General features: G+C 40.9%; 2 protein-coding genes across 11 annotated transcripts in view; both read left to right on the forward strand.

Moving 5' to 3' along the window:
- The first annotated feature begins 2,125 nt into the window (after positions 1-2,125).
- On the forward strand, positions 2,126-11,030 carry thumpd2 (THUMP domain containing 2). Of its 2 annotated transcripts, XM_082557942.1 has the most exons (11): positions 2,126-2,356; positions 3,449-3,587; positions 3,716-4,306; positions 4,414-4,550; positions 5,034-5,111; positions 5,304-5,356; positions 5,618-5,705; positions 9,093-9,164; positions 9,264-9,378; positions 10,045-10,165; positions 10,458-11,030. In XM_082557942.1, the coding sequence occupies exons 1-11, from the start codon at positions 2,246-2,248 to the stop codon at positions 10,816-10,818; spliced, it is 1,866 nt and encodes a 621-aa protein (XP_082414068.1). In that variant the 5' UTR covers positions 2,126-2,245; the 3' UTR covers positions 10,819-11,030. The 2 variants fall into 2 exon arrangements, with proteins under 2 accessions (XP_082414068.1, XP_082414069.1); XM_082557943.1 differs by lacking the exon at positions 2,126-2,356 and having other exon boundaries at positions 3,449-3,559.
- An 818-nt stretch (positions 11,031-11,848) lies between these two features.
- Positions 11,849-20,136, forward strand: part of LOC309720771 (mitogen-activated protein kinase kinase kinase kinase 3-like) — a gene marked incomplete at its 3' end in the record, with an annotated part of 47,466 nt that continues 39,178 nt past the window's right edge. For 8 of the 9 annotated variants that reach the window (XM_082557933.1, XM_082557934.1, XM_082557936.1 and 5 more), the window contains exon 1: positions 11,850-12,121. In XM_082557933.1, the coding sequence (XP_082414059.1) occupies positions 12,023-12,121 (99 nt within the window). In that variant the 5' untranslated portion in view covers positions 11,850-12,022. Of the gene's footprint in view, positions 12,122-20,136 lie in introns of all 9 variants that reach the window. The other variant, XM_082557937.1, reaches the window with a different exon arrangement.

Here is a 20,136-nt window from a genome sequence, read left to right on the forward strand (position 1 = left end):
GAACGGTGAGCAAAGATCCCAGAACCACACGGGGGGACCTGGTGAATGACCTGCAGAGAGCTGGGACCAAAGTAACAAAGGTCACCATCAGTAACACACTACAACGGCAGGGAATCAAATCCCGCAGTGCCAGACGTGTTCCGCTGCTGAAGCCAGTGCATGTCCAGGCCCGTCTGAAGTTTGCCAGAGAGCACATGGATGATACAGCAGAGGATTGGGAGAATGTCATGTGGTCAGATGAAACCAAAGTAGAACTTTTTGGTATAAACTCAACTCGTCGTGTTTGGAGGAAGAAGAATACTGAGTTGCATCCCAAGAACACCATACCTACTGTGAAGCATGGGGGTGGAAACATCATGCTTATGGGGCTGTTTTTCTGCCAAGGGGACAGGACGACTGATCCGTGTTAAGGACAGAATGAATGGGGCCATGTATCGTGAGATTTTGAGCCAAAACCTCCTTCCATCAGTGAGAACTTTGAAGATGAAACGAGGCTGGGTCTTCCAACATGACAATGATCCAAAACACACCGCCCGGGCAACAAATGAGTGGCTCCGTAAGAAGCATTTGAAAGTCCTGGAGTGGCCTAGCCAGTCTCCAGACCTCAACCCCATAGAAAATCTGTGGCGGGAGTTGAAAGTCCGTGTTGCTGGGCGACAGCCCCAAAACATCACTGCTCTCGAGAAGATCTGCATGGAGGAATGGGCCAAAATACCAGCTACTGTGTGTGCAAACCTGGTAAAGACCTATAGTAAACGTTTGACCTCTGTTATTGCCAACAAAGGTTATGTTACAAAGTATTGAGTTGTATTTTTGTTATTGACCAAATACTTATTTTCCACCCTGATTTACGAATAAATTCTTTACAAATCCTACCATGTGGATTCATGGATTTTTTTTTTTTCACATTCTGTCTCTCACAGTTGAAGTGTACCTCTGGTGCAAATTACTGACCTCTGTCATCATTTTAGGTGGGGGAACTTGCACAATCGGTGGCTGACTAAATACTTTTTTGCCCCACTGTATGTAAGTGGATGTTTCATCATCAAGTGAGGAATCGTCCATTTAAATCATATTTTCGAGTCATATTTAGTTGTATATAAATTTGATTTGTGGGGCACTAAGGCCAATCACAGACTAATTTGGACAATTAGGAAAAAATACATTTAAAAAATTGGAAAAAAAATGGATGTGCCAATGTCTCATATAGGTTTCAAATAATATACCATTTGATTTCAGCATATTTTTCTTACATTTGCAGTGCTCTTAGTGTTATATTCTTATGATTCTGTTCATTTTATGAGTACATTCTTCTGCCTTGCTTCACATCAGAGAATCGGCAATGCATTAGCCTGTCTATATACAAAAGGAAAACTACAAAAATAAAAATATACCGGTAGGTAACTTTCAGATTAGTAAAGCTATCAATGGATTCACTGTGCCCATAGTAAAAAGACTTTATTTCATATTATGTTCAAGTCAGTTGTTATCCAATTTTAAAACTATAAAATATAATGTCTATTTTTAGTTTACTTTGTTAATAAAGATTTTTGGGGGGATTTTCAGAAACACTAACATTATACATAGCAAAATATGAAGCAATCCTCTAACTCCCATTTACATACAGACCTGTGGCCAACCTTACAAACCATTTTGCATTTTTTCTAGCTGAGGCTTTCAAAATAGATAACTGGTGATTGTCACAGTGTAATGTGGGCAGCTGCCTGCCTAATGTAACTTAACATCTTCACAATATTTTACACAAAATGAGCAAATGTATCTTTGTTTCCTCAGCTAAAACAGCTCGGCTGCTGTAGCTGGTATTTATGTTGAGAGTGACATCTGATTTAAAAACAGGGAGCAAAAGACACTGAGTAGCATATCTGTCATCATAGAAACAATGCCATAAATGTAAGGAACAAAGGTCAAAGTCTTCATGTGTATACATACACAGACCACATGTGCATACTGTTGTCCAAATAAACTCACAGATATATATGAAAACTCAAGTTTGTGGCGTTAAATTTGTATTCTAATTTTAAAAATGTAATACACACCTATAACTTTTTCCCCTGTGCAACAGAGACCCCTGCTGGTGGGCAAACGACTGGCAACAATTAATGACATAGTTCCGTTTCCGGTGTAAACAAACAAGCCAATATGGCGGCTTTCGTAGTCAAACAAGACTCAGCAGACTGTTGCTAGTAGAGAGCGTCGCTTGTTGAGATTTGACACATTTTATAACATGGATGAACCGGGAAGTGGTGGGAATGTGGTTCGTTACTACTGCACGGCCGGTAACGGTATGGAGGCTTTTTTAATCAACGAGGTGAAGACGAAGCTAGCGGCTGAAGACGTGAGTGTTAGCTACATGCAACAACTAACAGCTACCCCCCCCAACCCCAAAAAAACAAAATAAAAACCTCGGGGTCTTCATGATTTAAAAGCCTTTAAGAGACAAATATACGGACGCTCTTTGTGTGGAAAGAAAAGGGGAAAAAAGTCATAATTAACTTCTAATGTTGATATTACGAAATTTTTTTTTATTTATGTTATAGGAAATATTCAAATTTACAGCAAAGTTTTATTTAAACGTTTTAGTCAGGCTTTACGTAATTTTGTGATTGTCGCTGTCACGCGATGTAATCCGCACAGGGTTAAAGCATGCGTACAGCCTCAAATATGTACATACACTCCTTCAATAAGTGTTGGCAACAGACACATGGTTGAAGGTTGGCTGTTCCATCCAGACAGTGATCCCAAACACACATCAAAGCTGGTTTTGGAATGGATAAAGAATGATAGAATTAAGCCTCTAGAATGGCCATCCCAAAGTCCTAACCTCAACCCTGATGGAAATTTGTGGGGTCTTTTTAAAAGTCAGGTCTATGCCAGGAAACCAACCAGTTTAATAACCTCTACTAATTCTGACAAGAAGACTGGGCAGATATCTAATTAGAATTATGCCAGAAGCTTGTTGGCTAGCAAAAGTGCTAAGGGACATTTAATCAAATATTAGAAGGGCTAATATATATTTATTTGAGCCTGTATGTACGTTTTTGAACCTGCTTGGGTTAGAGAAAATACAAAATAAATTTAATCCTGTGCACCAATTTTTTTTTAAAAGTTGTTAAAGATGTACGCTGTACAATCACTATGGAAAAAGAACAGTTCAAAGAAATCATCAACAGTCCCAAATTGCTGCCCATGATGAGTGTATGCAAACTTCTGATCACAACTGTTAACATGATCTGAGCCAGCTGTTGTCTCAGTATGTAGAGAAACTGTTGGCCATCCACATGAGTGGTTATCAGTGTTCAATCACTACGACCAAGCCAAAGTGGCCTTTCTCTGAAGGTTAATCTACTATAAGACGGGGTTAAAAATTAACTTTTTGATGAAAGATGTAGAAGAGCTCTTAAATGTGAATGTGGACTTTTGCATTTAGGTGTGTCAAATTCCAGGTAAAGTGTTATTCAGCTCTTCTGCAAAGATCAACAGAGTTAGTAACCTGAAGGGTGCAGAGAGACTCTTTCTTCTGTTGAAACAAGACTCGCCGGTGAGTCTGTCTGCCCACACCAGCACAGGTAGTAGCCTCAAACTAACTCCAAGAACCTATACATACAATTAATACAAAAACATAAGCAATACCATTCAGTGTTTACATACCACTTCTGAACTGACTTCTGTATCGCGTTTTTTGTAAAATTTATAGCAAAGGCAGCCTCTGTGCTACAGTCCAGACTGTTGGATGACAAGAATCAGTGGACCAGTGCTGTAATGACATGGAGTCGACTGCAGGGGGAGCTGACAGGCAGCAAAAACACCATCAAAACATCAAGCCCTGCCCTGGGAGTGACAAGGAAGAGGGAGGATGAGATGAGAGGGAGTGACGAACAGAGCAGAGAGGGGGAGAAGAGCCTTGTAGAGTTTAGAAGTACAGGAGGGGAGAGGAAGGAGGAGATTGACAAACAGAGAAGTGGTGGACAAAATGGAGTATCCACAATGGCACAGAAGAGAAAGAGAGATGAGGAGGAGGAGGAGAAGGAGAGGAAAGTGGCAGCTTGGGACACAGGCATTGAGAAGACTGTAGAAAAGGGGAAGGCATGTGAGGAAGAAAGGACGAGAGAGGAAGAAGCAGAGGGGATGTTAGAGGAGTTTATCGACTGTACACATGGAGCATACGTCAATGGGGGAGGACCAGTTTGTGACCACACAGCATCCAGGCTGGAGCACCGTGGAGCAAGTAGCAGCAGGAAGATGGATGACATAGCAAAGGATTTCACTGAAGAAAGTCAGGAAAATGGTAATGCAATGGCAACATTTTATTTTTGAGACGGCTTATACATCAGTGACTTCTGAGGTTAAAGTCTTTATATATTTATGTCTCCTCGTGTTTATCTCCATATGAAGTGAAGACCACCGGAGAAAAAAATCAGACACTGCTGACAACCTGTGAGGATAAACCAGAGCTGCTTTCCTGTATCCCGGTCTCCTTCAGGATCAGCTGCAAATGTTCTGGATCTCTGTCACGATGCTTGGGCGCACAGGTAGGAAATGTTAAAGTCTGTGTCTCTGCTTCTTTTTACAGGTGTTTAACAGAAATGAAGTGCAGGGGCAGCATGGTAGCTCAGTGGTTAGCATTAACTGCACCTGGGTTTAAAGTAGGTATGAGTCTTCAGTGTAAAGTCTCAAAGTTCTCACAGTGCTTTGAGCAGGTTTCTCCAAGAGCTCTAGTTTCTCCCACCACTGAAAAACACGACATGTTAATGCTACCACAACACTCACCACAACTTATGTAAGAATAAGTTATCTTAACACAAATGTTCAGAGATACGAGTTGTCATTTCTCCTCTAATAGTTTATCGGTTTAACTTACCCAGACAAAGGGTGTTGCGGCAATAATTGTTTAAAAGGATATATACTTTTAATCTCTCTATATTACTAAGTGCAATCCCTGGGATCCACATAGAAACAGACATTCATATTCAGTGGATATGTTCAAAAAAATGTTCTACTTTTGTGTGAAACAGGAGGTGAGCAGAGTGATTGGAGCAGGTCTGAGCAGACTGCTGGGCTGGAAGGCTGACTTGAAGAATCCACAGTTGGAGGTAATCAGTTGTGTTTGAAAAACAATCTGTTGGATTGCACTGATTATAAGTTCAGTTAAGTTTTGTCTTACAATAGAAATGTTTGCAATATAAATAGTCCATCTGTAGTTAATTGCTTTGCAGAGAGTCTTGCCTGTCTTTTCTGGCACTTCAGCTGTAATATTATCTATTGTTGTTGTTGTTTTTCTGTAGATAAATGTCCATTTGAGTGATGACTACTGCCTGCTCGGGATCCCACTGACCAGGTTATTGACAGTGATGTTTTACATTTAACACAGTAATATACATCGAAGTCTCAGTACAGCAACAGACCTCTTATACATTATGCAGTTCTTTTATTGTCACTGCTTATAATATGCTCTGTCTGTTACAAGTTTAGCTTACTGCTTTTTGCCATTAAGACCCACAAATGTTTAGTCAAATGACTTAAGATGAACCGGTCTCTTTAATATTATATCTGTAATTAATTTGATAAGAAGTAATAAGTTGAGTCTTCTTTCCTTCAGGTTGCCTCTTGCTAACCGGAGCTATATAAAAATCACAGGACTAAGGTCTACAACAGCCTGGGCCATGGCCTCACTGGCTCATATACAGGTGTATATACTACTGTACACACAGCTGTTCTGTGCCTGTTGCAGGTTATGGTTTGAATACTCATCATCATCATCATTTATTTATATAGCACTTTAAAACACACCTGGTAGACCAAAGTGCTGTACAATACTAATATGCACATAGTAATAAAACCAGACATAGCAATAAAATTTATATATATATATATATATATATATATATATATATATAAAAAAACACCCAGCACGCCCCTGCGGGCGGTTTATCCTTCAAGCTCGGGTCCTCTACCAGAGGCCTGGGAGCTTGAGGGTCCTGCGCAGTATCTTAGCTGTTCCCAGGACTGCGCTCTTCTGGACAGAGATCTCCGATGTTGTTCCCGGGATCTGCTGGAGCCACTCGCCTAGCTTGGGAGTCACCGCACCTAGTGCTCCGATTACCACGGGGACCACCGTTACCTTCACCCTCCACATCCTCTCGAGCTCTTCTCTGAGCCCTTGGTATTTCTCCAGCTTCTCGTGTTCCTTCTTCCTGATATTGCTGTCATTCGGAACCGCTACATCAATCACTACGGCCGTCTGCTTCTGTTTGTCTACCACCACTATGTCCGGTTGGTTAGCCACCACCATTTTGTCCGTCTGTATCTGGAAGTCCCACAGGATCTTAGCTCGGTCATTCTCCACCACCCTTGGGGGCATCTCCCATTTTGACCTCGGGACTTCTAGGTTATACTCGGCACAGATGTTCCTGTACACTATGCCGGCCACTTGGTTATGGCGTTCCATGTATGCTTTGCCTGCTAGCATCTTGCACCCTGCTGTTATGTGCTGGATTGTCTCTGGGGCATCTTTACACAGCCTGCACCTGGGGTCTTGCCTGGTGTGATAGACCCCAGCCTCTATGGATCTTGTACTCAGAGCTTGTTCTTGTGCTGCCATGATTAGTGCCTCTGTGCTGTCTTTCAGTCCAGCTTTGTCCAGCCACTGGTAGGATTTCTGGATATCAGCCACCTCCTCTATCTGCCGGTGGTACATACCGTGCAGGGGCCTGTCCTTCCATGATGGTTCCTCGTCTCCCTCCTCTTTCTTGGGTTTCTGCTGCCTGAGGTATTCACTGAGCACTCGGTCAGTTGGGGCCATCTTCCCAATGTATTCTTGGATGTTCCTTGTCTCATCCTGGACTGTGGTGCTGACACTCACCAGTCCCCGGCCCCCTTCCTTCCGCTTAGCGTACAGCCTCAGGGTGCTGGACTTGGGGTGAAACCCTCCATGCATGGTCAGGAGCTTTCTTGTCTTTATGTCAGTGGCTTCTATCTCCTCCTTTGGCCAGCCTATTACCCCAGCAGGGTACCTGATCACGGGCAGGGCGTATGTGTTGATGGCCCGGATCTTGTTCTTACCATTCAGCTGACTCCTCAGGACTTGCCTGACCCTCTGCAGGTACTTGGTGGTTGCAGCCTTTCTAGCGGCCTCTTCATGGTTCCCATTTGCCTGCGGGATCCCCAGGTACTTGTAACTGTCCTCTATGTCTGCAATGTTGCCTTCTGGTAGTTCAATCCCCTCAGTTCTGACTACCTTCCCTCTCTTTGTTACCATCCGACTACACTTCTCCAGTCCGAACGACATTCCAATGTCATTGCTGTATAGCCTGGTAGTGTGGATCAGTGAATCGATGTCTCGTTCACTCTTGGCATACAGCTTGATGTCATCCATGTACAGGAGGTGGCTGACAACTGCTCCGTTCCGTAGTCGGTATCCGTAGCCAGTCTTGTTAATGATCTCACTGAGGGGGTTCAGGCCTATGCAGAACAGCAGTGGGGACAGAGCATCTCCTTGGTAGATCCCGCACTTGATGGTAACTTGTGCTATGGGCTTGGAGTTGGCCTCTAGTGTTGTACGCCACATCCCCATTGAGTTCCTGATGAAGGCTCTTAGGGTCCCATTGATCTTGTACAATTCTAGGCATTCCAGTATCCAGCTGTGGGGCATTGAGTCATAGGCCTTCTTGTAATCAATCCAGGCAGTGCACAGGTTGGTCAGTCTGGTCTTGCAGTCTCGGCTGATTGTTCTGTCTACCAGTAGCTGGTGTTTTGCACCTATCGGCTGCAAAACACATATCGGCTAAGATATATATATATATATATATATATATATATATATATATATATATATATATATATATATATATATATATATATATATATATATCAGTTACCCACAGAGTTAGCAGCAACTGCTCAGCTGACCGAAGGGAACGAGTGGGTACATGGGGCTTCAACAAGTCAGACAAATAAACAGGTGCCAGACCATTTAGAGATTTAAAAACCAATAAAAGGACTTTAAAAGGGTCCTAAATTCAATTGGAAGCCAGTGTAGAGAGGTCAAAATCGGAGTGATGTGATCAAATTTCCTTCTGCCAGTTAAAAATTGTGCTGATGAATTCTGAAACCATGACGGAGTTATATTATTATGTGCACAAATAAGAAGGCATCATCACATCATGCAAGCAGAGCTCTTCCATTTATGTTTGTGTAGCAAAATGATTTGCCTCTAGTTTTGTTTGTGGTTTTTACTGTAAATGGGTGGCGTTCCCACTCCGGCTCAGGGAAAGGTTTTTGGCCCAGGTAGAGGTTTTACATAGGGGTGCAGGAGATTGACAGATGGAGTAGAGCTACATCTGCTGTAATGTAGGTTCTGTATCTGTCTATTGTGTATTGTAAACACCGAGCGTAAAAATTAAGCTTTTAGTTTACCCTGTTGATCTACACCTCACCTATGGCCATGAGCTCTGGGTAGCCACTGAACGAATGAGAATGCAGATACAAGTGGTGGAAATGAGTGTGACTGAGCTCTCCCTTAGAGATAGGGTGAGGACTTCCACGATTTGGGAGGTACAGCTGCTTGGAATTTGACTAGGATGCCTCCTGGGCAAGGTATTCCAGGCATGTTCTACCAGGAGGAGGCCCCGGGGTAGACCTAGAACATACTGGAGAGATTACATCTCTTAGCTGGCCTGGGAATGCCTCAGCATTCCCCCAAATGAGCTGGAGGAGGTGGCTGGGGAGAAAGAGGTCAAGACTTCTCTGCTTAAGCTGCTGCCCCCGTGACCCAGCTCCAGAGAAGCAGTAGAAAACGGATGGATAGTTTAGTTTGTTTTGCCTATTTGGAGCTGGGAAGATTTTTGATATTTACTTAATTACATGTGCTAAAGTAACAACTTTTACTGTAGCATGTGTTTTTACAAAGTGAAAGTACTTTGGCTAGTCTACCACCCCCCATCTGATCCACTTAAAGAGCCCTTAGTATGATGTTAGTTGTCTGTCACTTGGCATTCAGTGAGGTGAACCAGTCACAGTCATACTTTTTGTGGTTAACCAGCTGTATGCGCTGTATGCTGTGTTCTGTTTTCTAGCCAGGCTTCCGTGTGGTTGACCCAATGTGTGGGGTGGGGACCATCTTAATAGAAGCTGCACAGGAGCATAAGGTCAGAAAAGAAATCATGTACTGTTGATCTTTAAAGTGTAGAAATGTTTAGAAAAGTTTGTTTATGAGGTTTAAAAATCCCTGTTTCTGGGATTTTCAGGATGCCTGTTTCCTGGGTGTGGATATTGATGAAGCACAGCTGCAGAAGGCCAGTGAGAACATAGCATTTGCTGAGTTGGAAAACAGAATAAACCTGCTGAAAGCGTCGTCTCTGGGTAGGTCAGCTGCACACAAAAAGAGCAGTAAAGTAAGCTAAATATTACATTATTAATACATGTCTTACTTAATTGTATTAAACTAATGTTCTCATTTAAAAAGAGGGACAGACGTTAACTTTTTAAATCGCACCAGTTGTAAATCCAGTGCAATACAAGTGGATTTTAAGGCGCACGACAGATGGCCCTGTGTGCATGAATGAATCTAGTCATGTGTAAAATTAGCCAGACATGTGAAAAATATAGATAAACATGAAAAAATTATAATGTGCACATTTCTTTGAATGTCACATATGACATGTTCAGTCTTATCAAACCTGACTGGCGTTACTTATATGAGGTTAGTCTTTATGGTATCTTAGAGTACATTTCTTTTTTTAATAGAGGAATTATATCTTGATAAGACCGACCACCATAAAGTAGCTCACATTTTCACATTTTTAAAAAGGATTAAATTATAAATTGAATTACTATAAATTAAATTTTAACTATATTACAAATTCATGTCTTTGAGAAGTTAAATATTGAATCTTAGCTCCTGAATTTTCACTGTGGATGCATGGCTGCATTTTTTGGATAGGACTCAGTGAGTGGGAGGTTAGTGTGAAGCCTGTTGTCGTATATTAAATTACCTCTAGGCTTGTTTGTCCTCCTCTGTGTGTGCAGTACTGCCTGTGCCCAGTGCCACTGTAGACGCTGTGATCTGTGACCTGCCATTTGGCAGGAAGTTTGGCTCCAGAATAGACATGGCTGCCAACTTGCCACTCATCCTGACAGAGATGGAGAGGTTTGTTCCTATGTTTGTCGGTCTCAATTGTTTCTTTTAGAATTGTTTGGCGAAACAGAAAACATTACTTGTTTTCTCTGTGAATGTGTGTGCACTGTGGATTTTTAGCTTGGGAGTCACTTTGCACATCAGTACACATCCTAAGCTGTCTTATTGTTCTGTTTTTTAGTTAGTTAGTTTTTTTTTTAATAGGAAAAACTAAATTAATGCATAGATAAAAATGTCATAGCCATTATTGGAATAAGCATTGAAAGATAGAGATGCAACTATTATAACAAATGTTTGTGTCTAGAGTTCTCCGTCCTGGTGGTATCCTGGTGCTCCTCCTGAGTCCTCAGTTGTCCTGTCTACTCAAAAAACTTCTAATACAATATGATACTGGACCAACATCTAACCCTGAAACAAAGCCTCAGACTGGGATGCAAAACTGCCCATCTTCTTCCAGATCTCCTTCTAAGAAGCAGACTTTCCAAATCCACTCTGGGGTCAAATCCTCACCAAGCCAAGAAACCAAGCTTCAACACAGTCTGCCTTTCACTGTGTCCTCATTGAAGCATCAAGCAACTTTCAGAGTCAGCTTAGGAGCAATAGATGGACTTATTCATAAATATGTCAAAACAGACTGTTGTGTTTTCAGGGATGTTATGTTTTAAGGCACTTGGTTTGATTTTCTTTGTTGCTAACATGTAAAAAAAAAAGTGGCCATGTTGAAATACCACTGTGTTTTAACCGCTCTGTAACATGTTTTGGTTTGCTTACAACTTTTTAATTGTAAATGAGATTTCCAGGTATTTAAAATATGTTTTGGAAGCAGCTGAGAAATTATTTTTGAAAGCTTACAAGTAAAGAAATTTTGATTTTCCAATCCTCCAGCAGTGCTTGACCTCTAATTTCTAAAATCCTGCCCGTGGCACTCATTCCCAAGCTCACTTATTCATTGATTATGGTTATCTTTAAAAAGCAACTCACAAATGTTGCTCAGTATCTCAACATGTTCATAAAATTGCCAGACACTGCCTTTTTTTGCATTACTTTTTAATCAAACTGTGATAAATTGTGAATTTCTTCTCAACACTTTTCAGGTTAATAACACTGGCATAGTCCCCTGCTTTTTGTTTTGCTAATGGGGGACCATTCCATGGTGACTGTATGGGGTTTTTTTTTAAGAGTTTTATGGCAGAAAATAGTTTACTTTTTAAATCAATTGTGTGTTTAACTGTTTCATTATTTGCTAACACCACTGGAAAATATGAAATATCTCTAAAACGGTAACAGGAAAAGATGGGATTGTTTTTCCCTGCATCACAGACCCCCTCACTGAATCATAAAGTTGCCATCTGCCACTGTTTAGCCCTGCTTAGCCCAGTTTTACATTAAGGGAGCCAAATAATGCAGCCATAGAGCTTAGTGTTTTTCATTCATTTCCTTTCCCCTACAGCTTCCTGTGTAAATCCCAAAATCTGACTTTATTTTCATTATATAGTGAAATCAGTGTAGGTTTGGATTATAATTTGTATTTTTTCTGCTGTTTCTTAATATGTATCCATACAAGCAACTAGTGAAGTAGTAAGCAAATAGTAATAATTTAATTGCATTTTAATTACCATATTCAACTACGAAATCCGTTTCCAAACGCATTAAAATTTAACAACACACGTCTCCCCCATCAGACACCATGGAGAGGGTACGCCATGATGTCCATTGCGCATGCCCAATGCGCAGTGGAAGCCATGTTGGAGCTACATTGGATTCAGGCTGGGATTTTCTGACGCCGTATGTTTTTCTTTAAATATCTGTTTTCGTACATTGTTGGGGTTCGTAAACCGTGCGCGATCGGCGCCGTAATCGGCAGTGGAAATGATGAACTCCAGTGTCGACCTGTCCCGGCGGAATCCACAGGAGGATTTCGAGCTGATCCAGAGGATAGGAAGCGGCACATACGGAGATGTGTACAAGGTAAAACTGCAGTGCGCAATCACATAGTTCCATTTTCGGACACAGAGTAGTTAAACACCACCAGCGTATTTACAGTCTTGTGGTCCTACAGTGGTGTTATAACAGTAACGAATCGTTTCTATAGCCATAAGTGGGCTGTTTCTAATATGCTGTTACCAGAAGGTTTTTGTTTTGATGCTTGTTGGTACAGTAATTACTGTGCTACTCATGTTATAATTCCATTGTCGGACACACAGCAACTGTTTGACTTCGCTTGTGTTTATGGTTGTTATTGTCTTGGCCTTTTTATCCATGCTTGTTTAGAGATCCGGGTTACCATTATGTTAATGTTTTCTGGCTGCTAACATGCCTGGGTTAAGACTTAGTTAACGTTTAATGTAAACCCAACGTTAATTCTTGGTTTGTTGAGCACCGATCATATTTACCTCCGTGTAAGTGAGTTGTTGCACAAATTGTGCTACGTCGACGTGCTTGTTTGTACTCGCTGGACTGTGGCTGTGGTCTAAATTGCGTTGTGAATAACAGCAGTTAATGTTAAAGAAGAAGTAGGAGTGGTTGATGCTTGTCCGGTAATAGACCTGCAGTAGCTTAGCTGTCCGACAACGGACTAACTTGATAGCATCAAGAAGCTAGCTGGGACGTCTTGATGCTACATGAGAAAACTGTCGCAAGTAGTGAACATGCAGTGGTTTGTTAACCTTACACGAACACACACTAAAAAAGAGACTACCTGATAGTTTACTGGCTGTTTGTAGTATCGTAGAGGCTTCGCAAAACATGTTAAACCTGTCCGCGTATCCCGGACAGAGACTGACAGCTGCCTTTCCTTTGGCTAAAGCGCTCAGATCTGACCAAGCTACAACAACAACAACAACCGTGAAATAACCACTTCATATTGTTGTTTTTCACACTTTAACGTCAGTAGGCACTCGTCGGGTCATTTTTAAAGAACTGTGGTGCTCATTTTTATGTAGGCTGTGTAATACAGTTGGCCTCTTAGTCACTGGGCTCCACACTTTACCGAGGCCCAGTGCTGGGAACCCAAAGCCTGTAATCCAAACTGTAAGGAAGTTCCTGAATGCTGTGCAACTCCATCATAGTCTCAACGACTGTGTCATTGTTCGTTATATGTAACACAAAACAACAGCAGTAATAGCCACGTACCACAACAGAAACACAACAAGCTGGTCATGTATCATGGGAAATGATACAAAATATGACAAAGTATCCCCAAATAATGCTGCAGTACATGAAAACCAATGAGAATATGTAGGACAGGATACTGTAACTCTAAAACTAAGAACCATGGACATAAAAAAGTAAACCTATCAGTCTCACCCGTTTGATCTGCCCTCTGTAGCAAATCAGTAAGGTTACAAAAGTTAACCATCTATACCCTCAGTTATGTATTTGTTTGTGTAATAGTCACTCTGTTGTGGAATTTAACTGCTGTGTGAGGGAGGCTTTTTGTAGACGGGAGATTCATTAAACACGGTAATAGGACTTGATGATGTTTGGTTAACCTCCAGGGTCTTTGTGGTAATTACAGGAATCCTAAAGACTAGAGATATTAAATGTTTCCAGTCTTTTTGAACACGCACAGTCTGTTAATTTCAATCCTAAATAGTCCATCATATGCATATTATATCCTTATTTATTTTGTGTGCGTTTTCACAAGTGCCCCTCATACCCGCCCACCCTCCGCTGCTCCTAATCTTTTTTGTTTCTAATTTAAGTTCAGTATCTTGCCTTGTTGTAGATAGGTAGGTTGGCATCTCAGACTTGATTCCCCTTCCAGGCCTGGAACAAGCGGCACATAGCTGATTAATGTGCACCAAAGTAACTTGAAAAACAGTTATAAAGGACAAAAATCACACAACTACACAACTTAAATATGGCAGAATTATGAGTTAAGTTGTAATTTCTCACTGGAAGCAGATTAATATGTTGATAAGGATGCTATACTGCAGGAACTATGATCATTATGTAGCTAAATGTCTATTTCATTGTTTCAGCAGGAATTTACTGAAAGACCTGAAACCTCTGGATGTGCTTCTAAGCACCAAGGGACATGGTAAACCTCACCGATGCCTATATTTGGTTCTACCACTGTGTGAAAAAGTGTGGCTTGGACAGGAATGTTTGAGCAGGAAATAAAGCATGAACTCTGCTAGCTTGTTTTCTCCTCTGTTTGTGGACCTGCCACTCTTTGTGTATCTGTTAGAAACTGTAGGAGGAGCATTGGCTGATGTTGAGACAGGCCTTCTGTGTAAAAGATCACAAATCTGAGCCTCACAAAAGAGAGTTTTCAGGGTGAATTTGTGGCTCAAATTTTACAAAGAGGGGAACCCGTATTTTGTGAAACCACCACCATGGTAGTTAGTAATATATGTAAAGCGAGTCATTTCAGGTCAAATAAGCACCAAGGGTTCAGGTGTTTCTCCCAAAACCCAGGTAAGGATGGAGGAAAATACCTTAAAATGGTGAACAGTCAGTAGAACTACAAGTCTCTGTGTCATATGATTAAAATGTTTACCTTCAAAGTAAGGTGACGTAAGGTAGACATAAGGGTTGTGGCACAACCCTGGGGCTGTGTAGTAAGTTGGGACAAGTGAGTATTTAATGGTGGTCAGTTTATCCGCATTTAACACCACATTATTTCCCCAGAAATAAATAACAGAAACTAGACACAGGATTGGTATTCCTGAACGCAAATCCTCCACGTATCGTTACTGGAAAACAGCCTTCCTACTCCTCTTGTATTAGAGGTGACAGTTTTGTCTGATTCACATATTAAGCTCCTTCTCACCTTCGTGGATTACACTGCCTTTTGAAAACAAAAGGTATATTCAGTGTCAACTTTCATGTTAAGAATTACCGGAACATGATAGCAGTAAACTGCACGCAGCACACTTATGTTTGCCAGTCTTGTTGGTGAGTCAAAGATAAGCCAACAGAAAAAAAAATGACATTGACAAACCAAGCTTTCTCTCACTACCATTTTTATTGATTTGCCACTTAATTCTGGGCGAGCGGTGGAGCGACTACACTCTTCTTTTTAAGTTCCACTTTATCATTTATACTGCTTCAATAAATGCAAGTATCAGCTCTTCTTTGTTTGAGAATTTGAGATTGTTGTGTTCTCACGAAACACTTCAAGAATCTGCAAAATATTAGATATCATGTAAGAGGTTAGCAATGGTATTATGGCTGTTTACCTTTTTTTAAACTGATTTTGAGTCCGTTTACTAGCATGGACATCTGCATATGCCAGAGTCGACATAGTTATTTGTGTCTGGTTATTGACACTGAGAAAAGCAGAACGTTTTTTAAATGTATTGTGGGGAGAATTTGCGTTTTAAAATGGCCTTAACTTGAAACTCTGCATTAGGATGTTGGAAAACTGGCGCTGGAGGAAGTCACGCAGTTGTCAGAAAGAAGACTGCGGTGTGGTTCGAGTCCTTTTTTGAGGTTTATGTTTTGCTTTGTCTGGTTTTTACTTCCCTTGATTTAACCAGGAAAGCTTGTGCTTCTTCATTCTGTGCATTAGAAAATGATACTTAACCAAAACATTCAAATGTGATATCAAGGGATCCTTTACAGCAGCGGCCCCCAACCTTTTTTGCGCCATGGACTGGTTTATGTCCCACAATATTTTCACGGCCTTTAAGGTGTCGCGGATAAATACAACAAAATAAAACCAGTACCGGTACCAAAAAAATAAGATGTATTCATAACACACGGGAAATGTCCCAGGGAAACCGAGTTAACGATAAAAACGATAAAAAAATAACAATAAAAGCTGATTTAAAAACACCAAAAACCATAATTTTCACACCCGAGCCTCAATTCTCAATTCTCGTGGCCTGGTACCAAACGACCGGTCCATGGCCCGGGGGTTGGGGACCACTGCTTTACAGGCATCCATACACAATGTGTTGGGAGTGATAGGGCCCGTCTCACTACTGCCATCATCCAATGTGTGAAGATGGAGACACCAAAGGCGAGTGTGTATCTGCGACACACCAGTGGCTTTGACGAAAAAGCAGTATTTGGCTCCCAGGGAATGAGAACAGGCTGGTCATAAAAGTAATACAAGCCTTTCGTCCCGTCATCCACAGTTGAAGCTGTATTACGTGGCTTTCTTTGCACATTCACTTACTTTTTTGAAAGAATGGAAAGAATGATATCCATATTGGTTATAAATGTGACAGTAATAGTTCCCCTGCCCTGAACTTGTGTGTGTGGCACAGTTGAGTCTCTGTAGTATAGGAATGCAGGAATCTTCGCTTCCTCCATGTGTGTGTGTTCATGTCCTATTGTTTCACAGCAGTCTAACAGAGGAAGACGGTGGAGCGGTGAGCCCCAGTGCAACACATACACACAGAATAAGATGAATGTATCATCACCTGCATAGTCACGCAAGCACAGATGGCTGTAGAGTCACAATTGAAGCTGCTGGTCCACAACCATCCTGTTTTTGTCCTTGTTCCTTCAGTTGTTTTCTCACTGTGGTGGAGTATAAAGACTTCAGAGTACATACTTTCAAGCAATGCATGGTTTGTGAAGTACGTTGAAAATTTTAGTTGCTATCCTGTTAATCTACTCTGCAGGATTTTGTCTCTGCGCCACTAGTGCTGCGAAGTACCGATAACTTGCATGTTTACAGGGTAATTAATAATGCAGTGCAGTGGCAAGGAACTGGTAATAACAACACTGTGACTGTGCTGTCATGCAGCGTGGTAGATACTGTAGTTTGGTTTCCTGTTACAGTAGGTATAATACAGATGTGATACTTTCTGCTTCTGCATATATGCGAGGGTCTGAGTGATGTCAAATTTTAAGGGTGTAAATGTGGCTCTGTGAAGGCATCCACATACCAGTCAAATTGTCGTGGTAAGCCAGCACTGCCATTATGTTGCAAGAGTACTGTGGCATGGCAGCTAAGCATCCATGAGGTGTCAGTAGGTGTTAATCCTGGCCTTAATGCTGCTGAAAAATGCTAATGTTAAAAGTTTGTTGCCTGCAGTCAAGCAGGGATCACATTAAAACCAAAAAACACTGCGTTTCTGACAGTTTTGTTCACTTCCTTGCACAGCGTAAGTCAGATCATTTAGTTGGTACAGGGTCTTTTATTTTGAAATTGGACTGGATTTTCTATCTTCCTGTCAGCATCTTTTCCTATATGTAGTTGACAAAAATGGAGTAAGAAAGTGTTATTAGCTTTACAACATGGAGAGATACTTCTAGGGTGCGTCAGAAACATACAGTAGTTTGTCAGGTGGAGGCAGAACCATTATCTTCAGTGGGTGCGATCAGCTCTGTCAGCCTCATCCGAGGTACAGGACGACAGTGTATTCCTGGGATTAGTGTGTGATCAAAGATTTTCAGCGTAGACATAATTGCCTTTCTTTTAGGGAGTGCAAAATTAAAATGCTTTGTTTAACAGATGAATTCAGAGCTCTTGTGCAACACTTTGTAATCCTTGCTCTGTATAGACTGTCAAAATTGACATGTCAGTCTCCTGTTCAAAGCATTTTAACTATGTAAACAAATCAGCAGCCCACTCTGGTACACAATATCTTGAACGAGGGTGTAACCAGTTATTTAAAGTTCAGCTTAATCAGGTTAATACAGGTCCATGCACAATCCTGTAGGCTGGAGTCGATCATTTTATTTAATCCTAAATGAGTAATAAAAAGAGTCTGCCAGGATTAGCTGTTGGTTTGCACAATCCACACAGTGAGTGGTGTGACTCCAGTTGAGCACAAAAGACGTTATGGTGTGATGTGAGGAAGTCTGTGGGCCTTCCCTTGTAAAGCAGCATATTTGCTGCATTTGAACTGGAAAACTTCCACTCAGCAAGTTTTGCTCTTTTGAATTAAAGGAGCTGCTACTGTTACTTTTTGAAGTTGTTTCTTACTTGATTTGACTCTTGTGTTGCATGTTTTGTGATGCAGCTTTTATGGTTTGTATTATTTTTGTCATTTCAAATACTTGGCACTAGGGCTGTGCAATATGACCCATAATCTCATATCCAGATATAAGAATTCTGTCGTCCCGATAACGATATAAATCACAAAAATGTAACATTTTCTGTAAATTATGTGAATCTCAGGCAGCTCGTTTTGCGGGAAGTGTTTCCAGCTGCGAGTCATGTAGCTGGACTCCAGTGTTTTAACCGATGCATGAAACATACATTTTTAGACATAAGTTGTAAAGGCCGCCGTTTTCTTTGAGTAGAAAAGCCTGTTCTAAAGTTTGAGTCTAAGGTTTATTTTTTAGTACCTGGCGGCTCTTTTTTAAATTCTCATCATCTGCTCTTTCACGTGATTCAGTTTATTTTGAAAAGTCTCAACAGGATCTTGAGCTTTATTGTGAAAGGTTTATGTGGAACATAAACAAGCGGACACGCGATGCTGTTACCGTCGTTGTTGCTAATCACAACGCATAAAAACAGGCGCTTGTCCGTAGGTAGTGTGGTTATATTACATATAAGAGAAAGAGAGAACTTTAAGAAATTAATATAGCCACTACAGTGACCATCAAAAGGATGAAAAAATATTGCCGTAAACAGTTTATTTTGCGACACCACGAAACAAACGATAGCGTAAAATGAAACGATAGACGTTTTTTTTATCGCCATCCGATATATATCGTTATATAGAACAGCCCTACTTGGCACTTTAAATGCTTAAATTAAATCAGGACAACATTAAAGCTAATGAAAGGCCACAATGAAAATAAAGAGAGCTAGTTATTACATTGGACTTCCAAATATGTGGCTCCTAGTCTCTTTGCTTAACTATGACACAGAAAGAAACACAAAGCGCTATTTTACCACACTTGGTTAAATGCCTTTTTGATGGCTTGAGGAGTAATACAGATTCCTGTATTCCTGGCAACAAGCTCAAGTTTTCAGATGCAATGGACTCTGTGAATTTGCCTCATCTTTAACGGAAATGTCTGTTTGGATTGGGTTCTATTTGTGCTGACTGCCACCTACACCAATTGTTTTAAATACAGCAGGGGTAATTTTACGCTCTTCAGCAGTAATATGTCACTGAAATTTATAGGCCCCTCTTTACTAAGGACTAGGAAGGCCTTAGATCTCTGTGTTGTTTGGATCATCTTGTTGATTATACTTGTGCCAGAGTACAGCGCTTTTGCTGAAGTTGTTCAGTAACTCCTGGCACCGTAATAGCAAAAGCATCAAATCCTATTTCAAGATGTGATGATATTGAGTTCTTAACCCTGGCTCGGGCTAAATGCCAAACTCCTGGAAGGAATTTTTATGTCTGTTTTGACGATCGTTGCTTGTGTTATGAATAAATGTACTTTTTCTATTACTCCACTAACACTGTTGCTGCATACACATAGTGCACATATTTATGCAGACGTTTGGGTGGGTCGGACTTACAGCGGTGTGTGAGGTGCGTGGTATGCAACTTCACAGGCTGACACTAAATGTTGATGCCAGTGATGTGAATTATACTGATAATTTGCAGCATGCATACATGGTACAACTTTGAGTGCTTAAAAAGAAAGAACGGTTGAAGTGGACTTGAAGTTCTGGGTGATTCTTTTTGTGTGTCTCAGCGCTTATGGGTGTTCTACTTGAATGAGTGGGTATTTCGTTAAAAAACAGGTGTACAAATTAAGCGCACTCAACTGCATTTGGCTTTCACCTCACCTGTCCCCGCCGCCTGGGGCCATGTGTTTGTAATGGCTCAATGACGTCGTGAATTGGACTAAACTTTGAGTAAACAAGCTATGGAGCCAAAATATGTTACTTATGGAACACCATCTTTATAAACTTAACTTGCAGACTAATCAGCAAGTTGGTAAAGTTAAATCCAAGAGTAATTGTTTAAAAATTGTGTAAGCTTTTTATGTTTTTCCAGTATGTTTAAAATGGTTCAAGCTTCATCGCTTAACCAGCAGAGGAAAAGATCATGTTTGTCTTTTAAAAAAGTAACAATCTTAAGGGAGAATTAAGATGTAAGTTGAGTAAT

This window comes from Aulonocara stuartgranti (genome assembly GCF_965226115.1).
Source record: "Aulonocara stuartgranti genome assembly, chromosome: 13".
NCBI lineage: Eukaryota > Metazoa > Chordata > Actinopteri > Cichliformes > Cichlidae > Aulonocara > Aulonocara stuartgranti.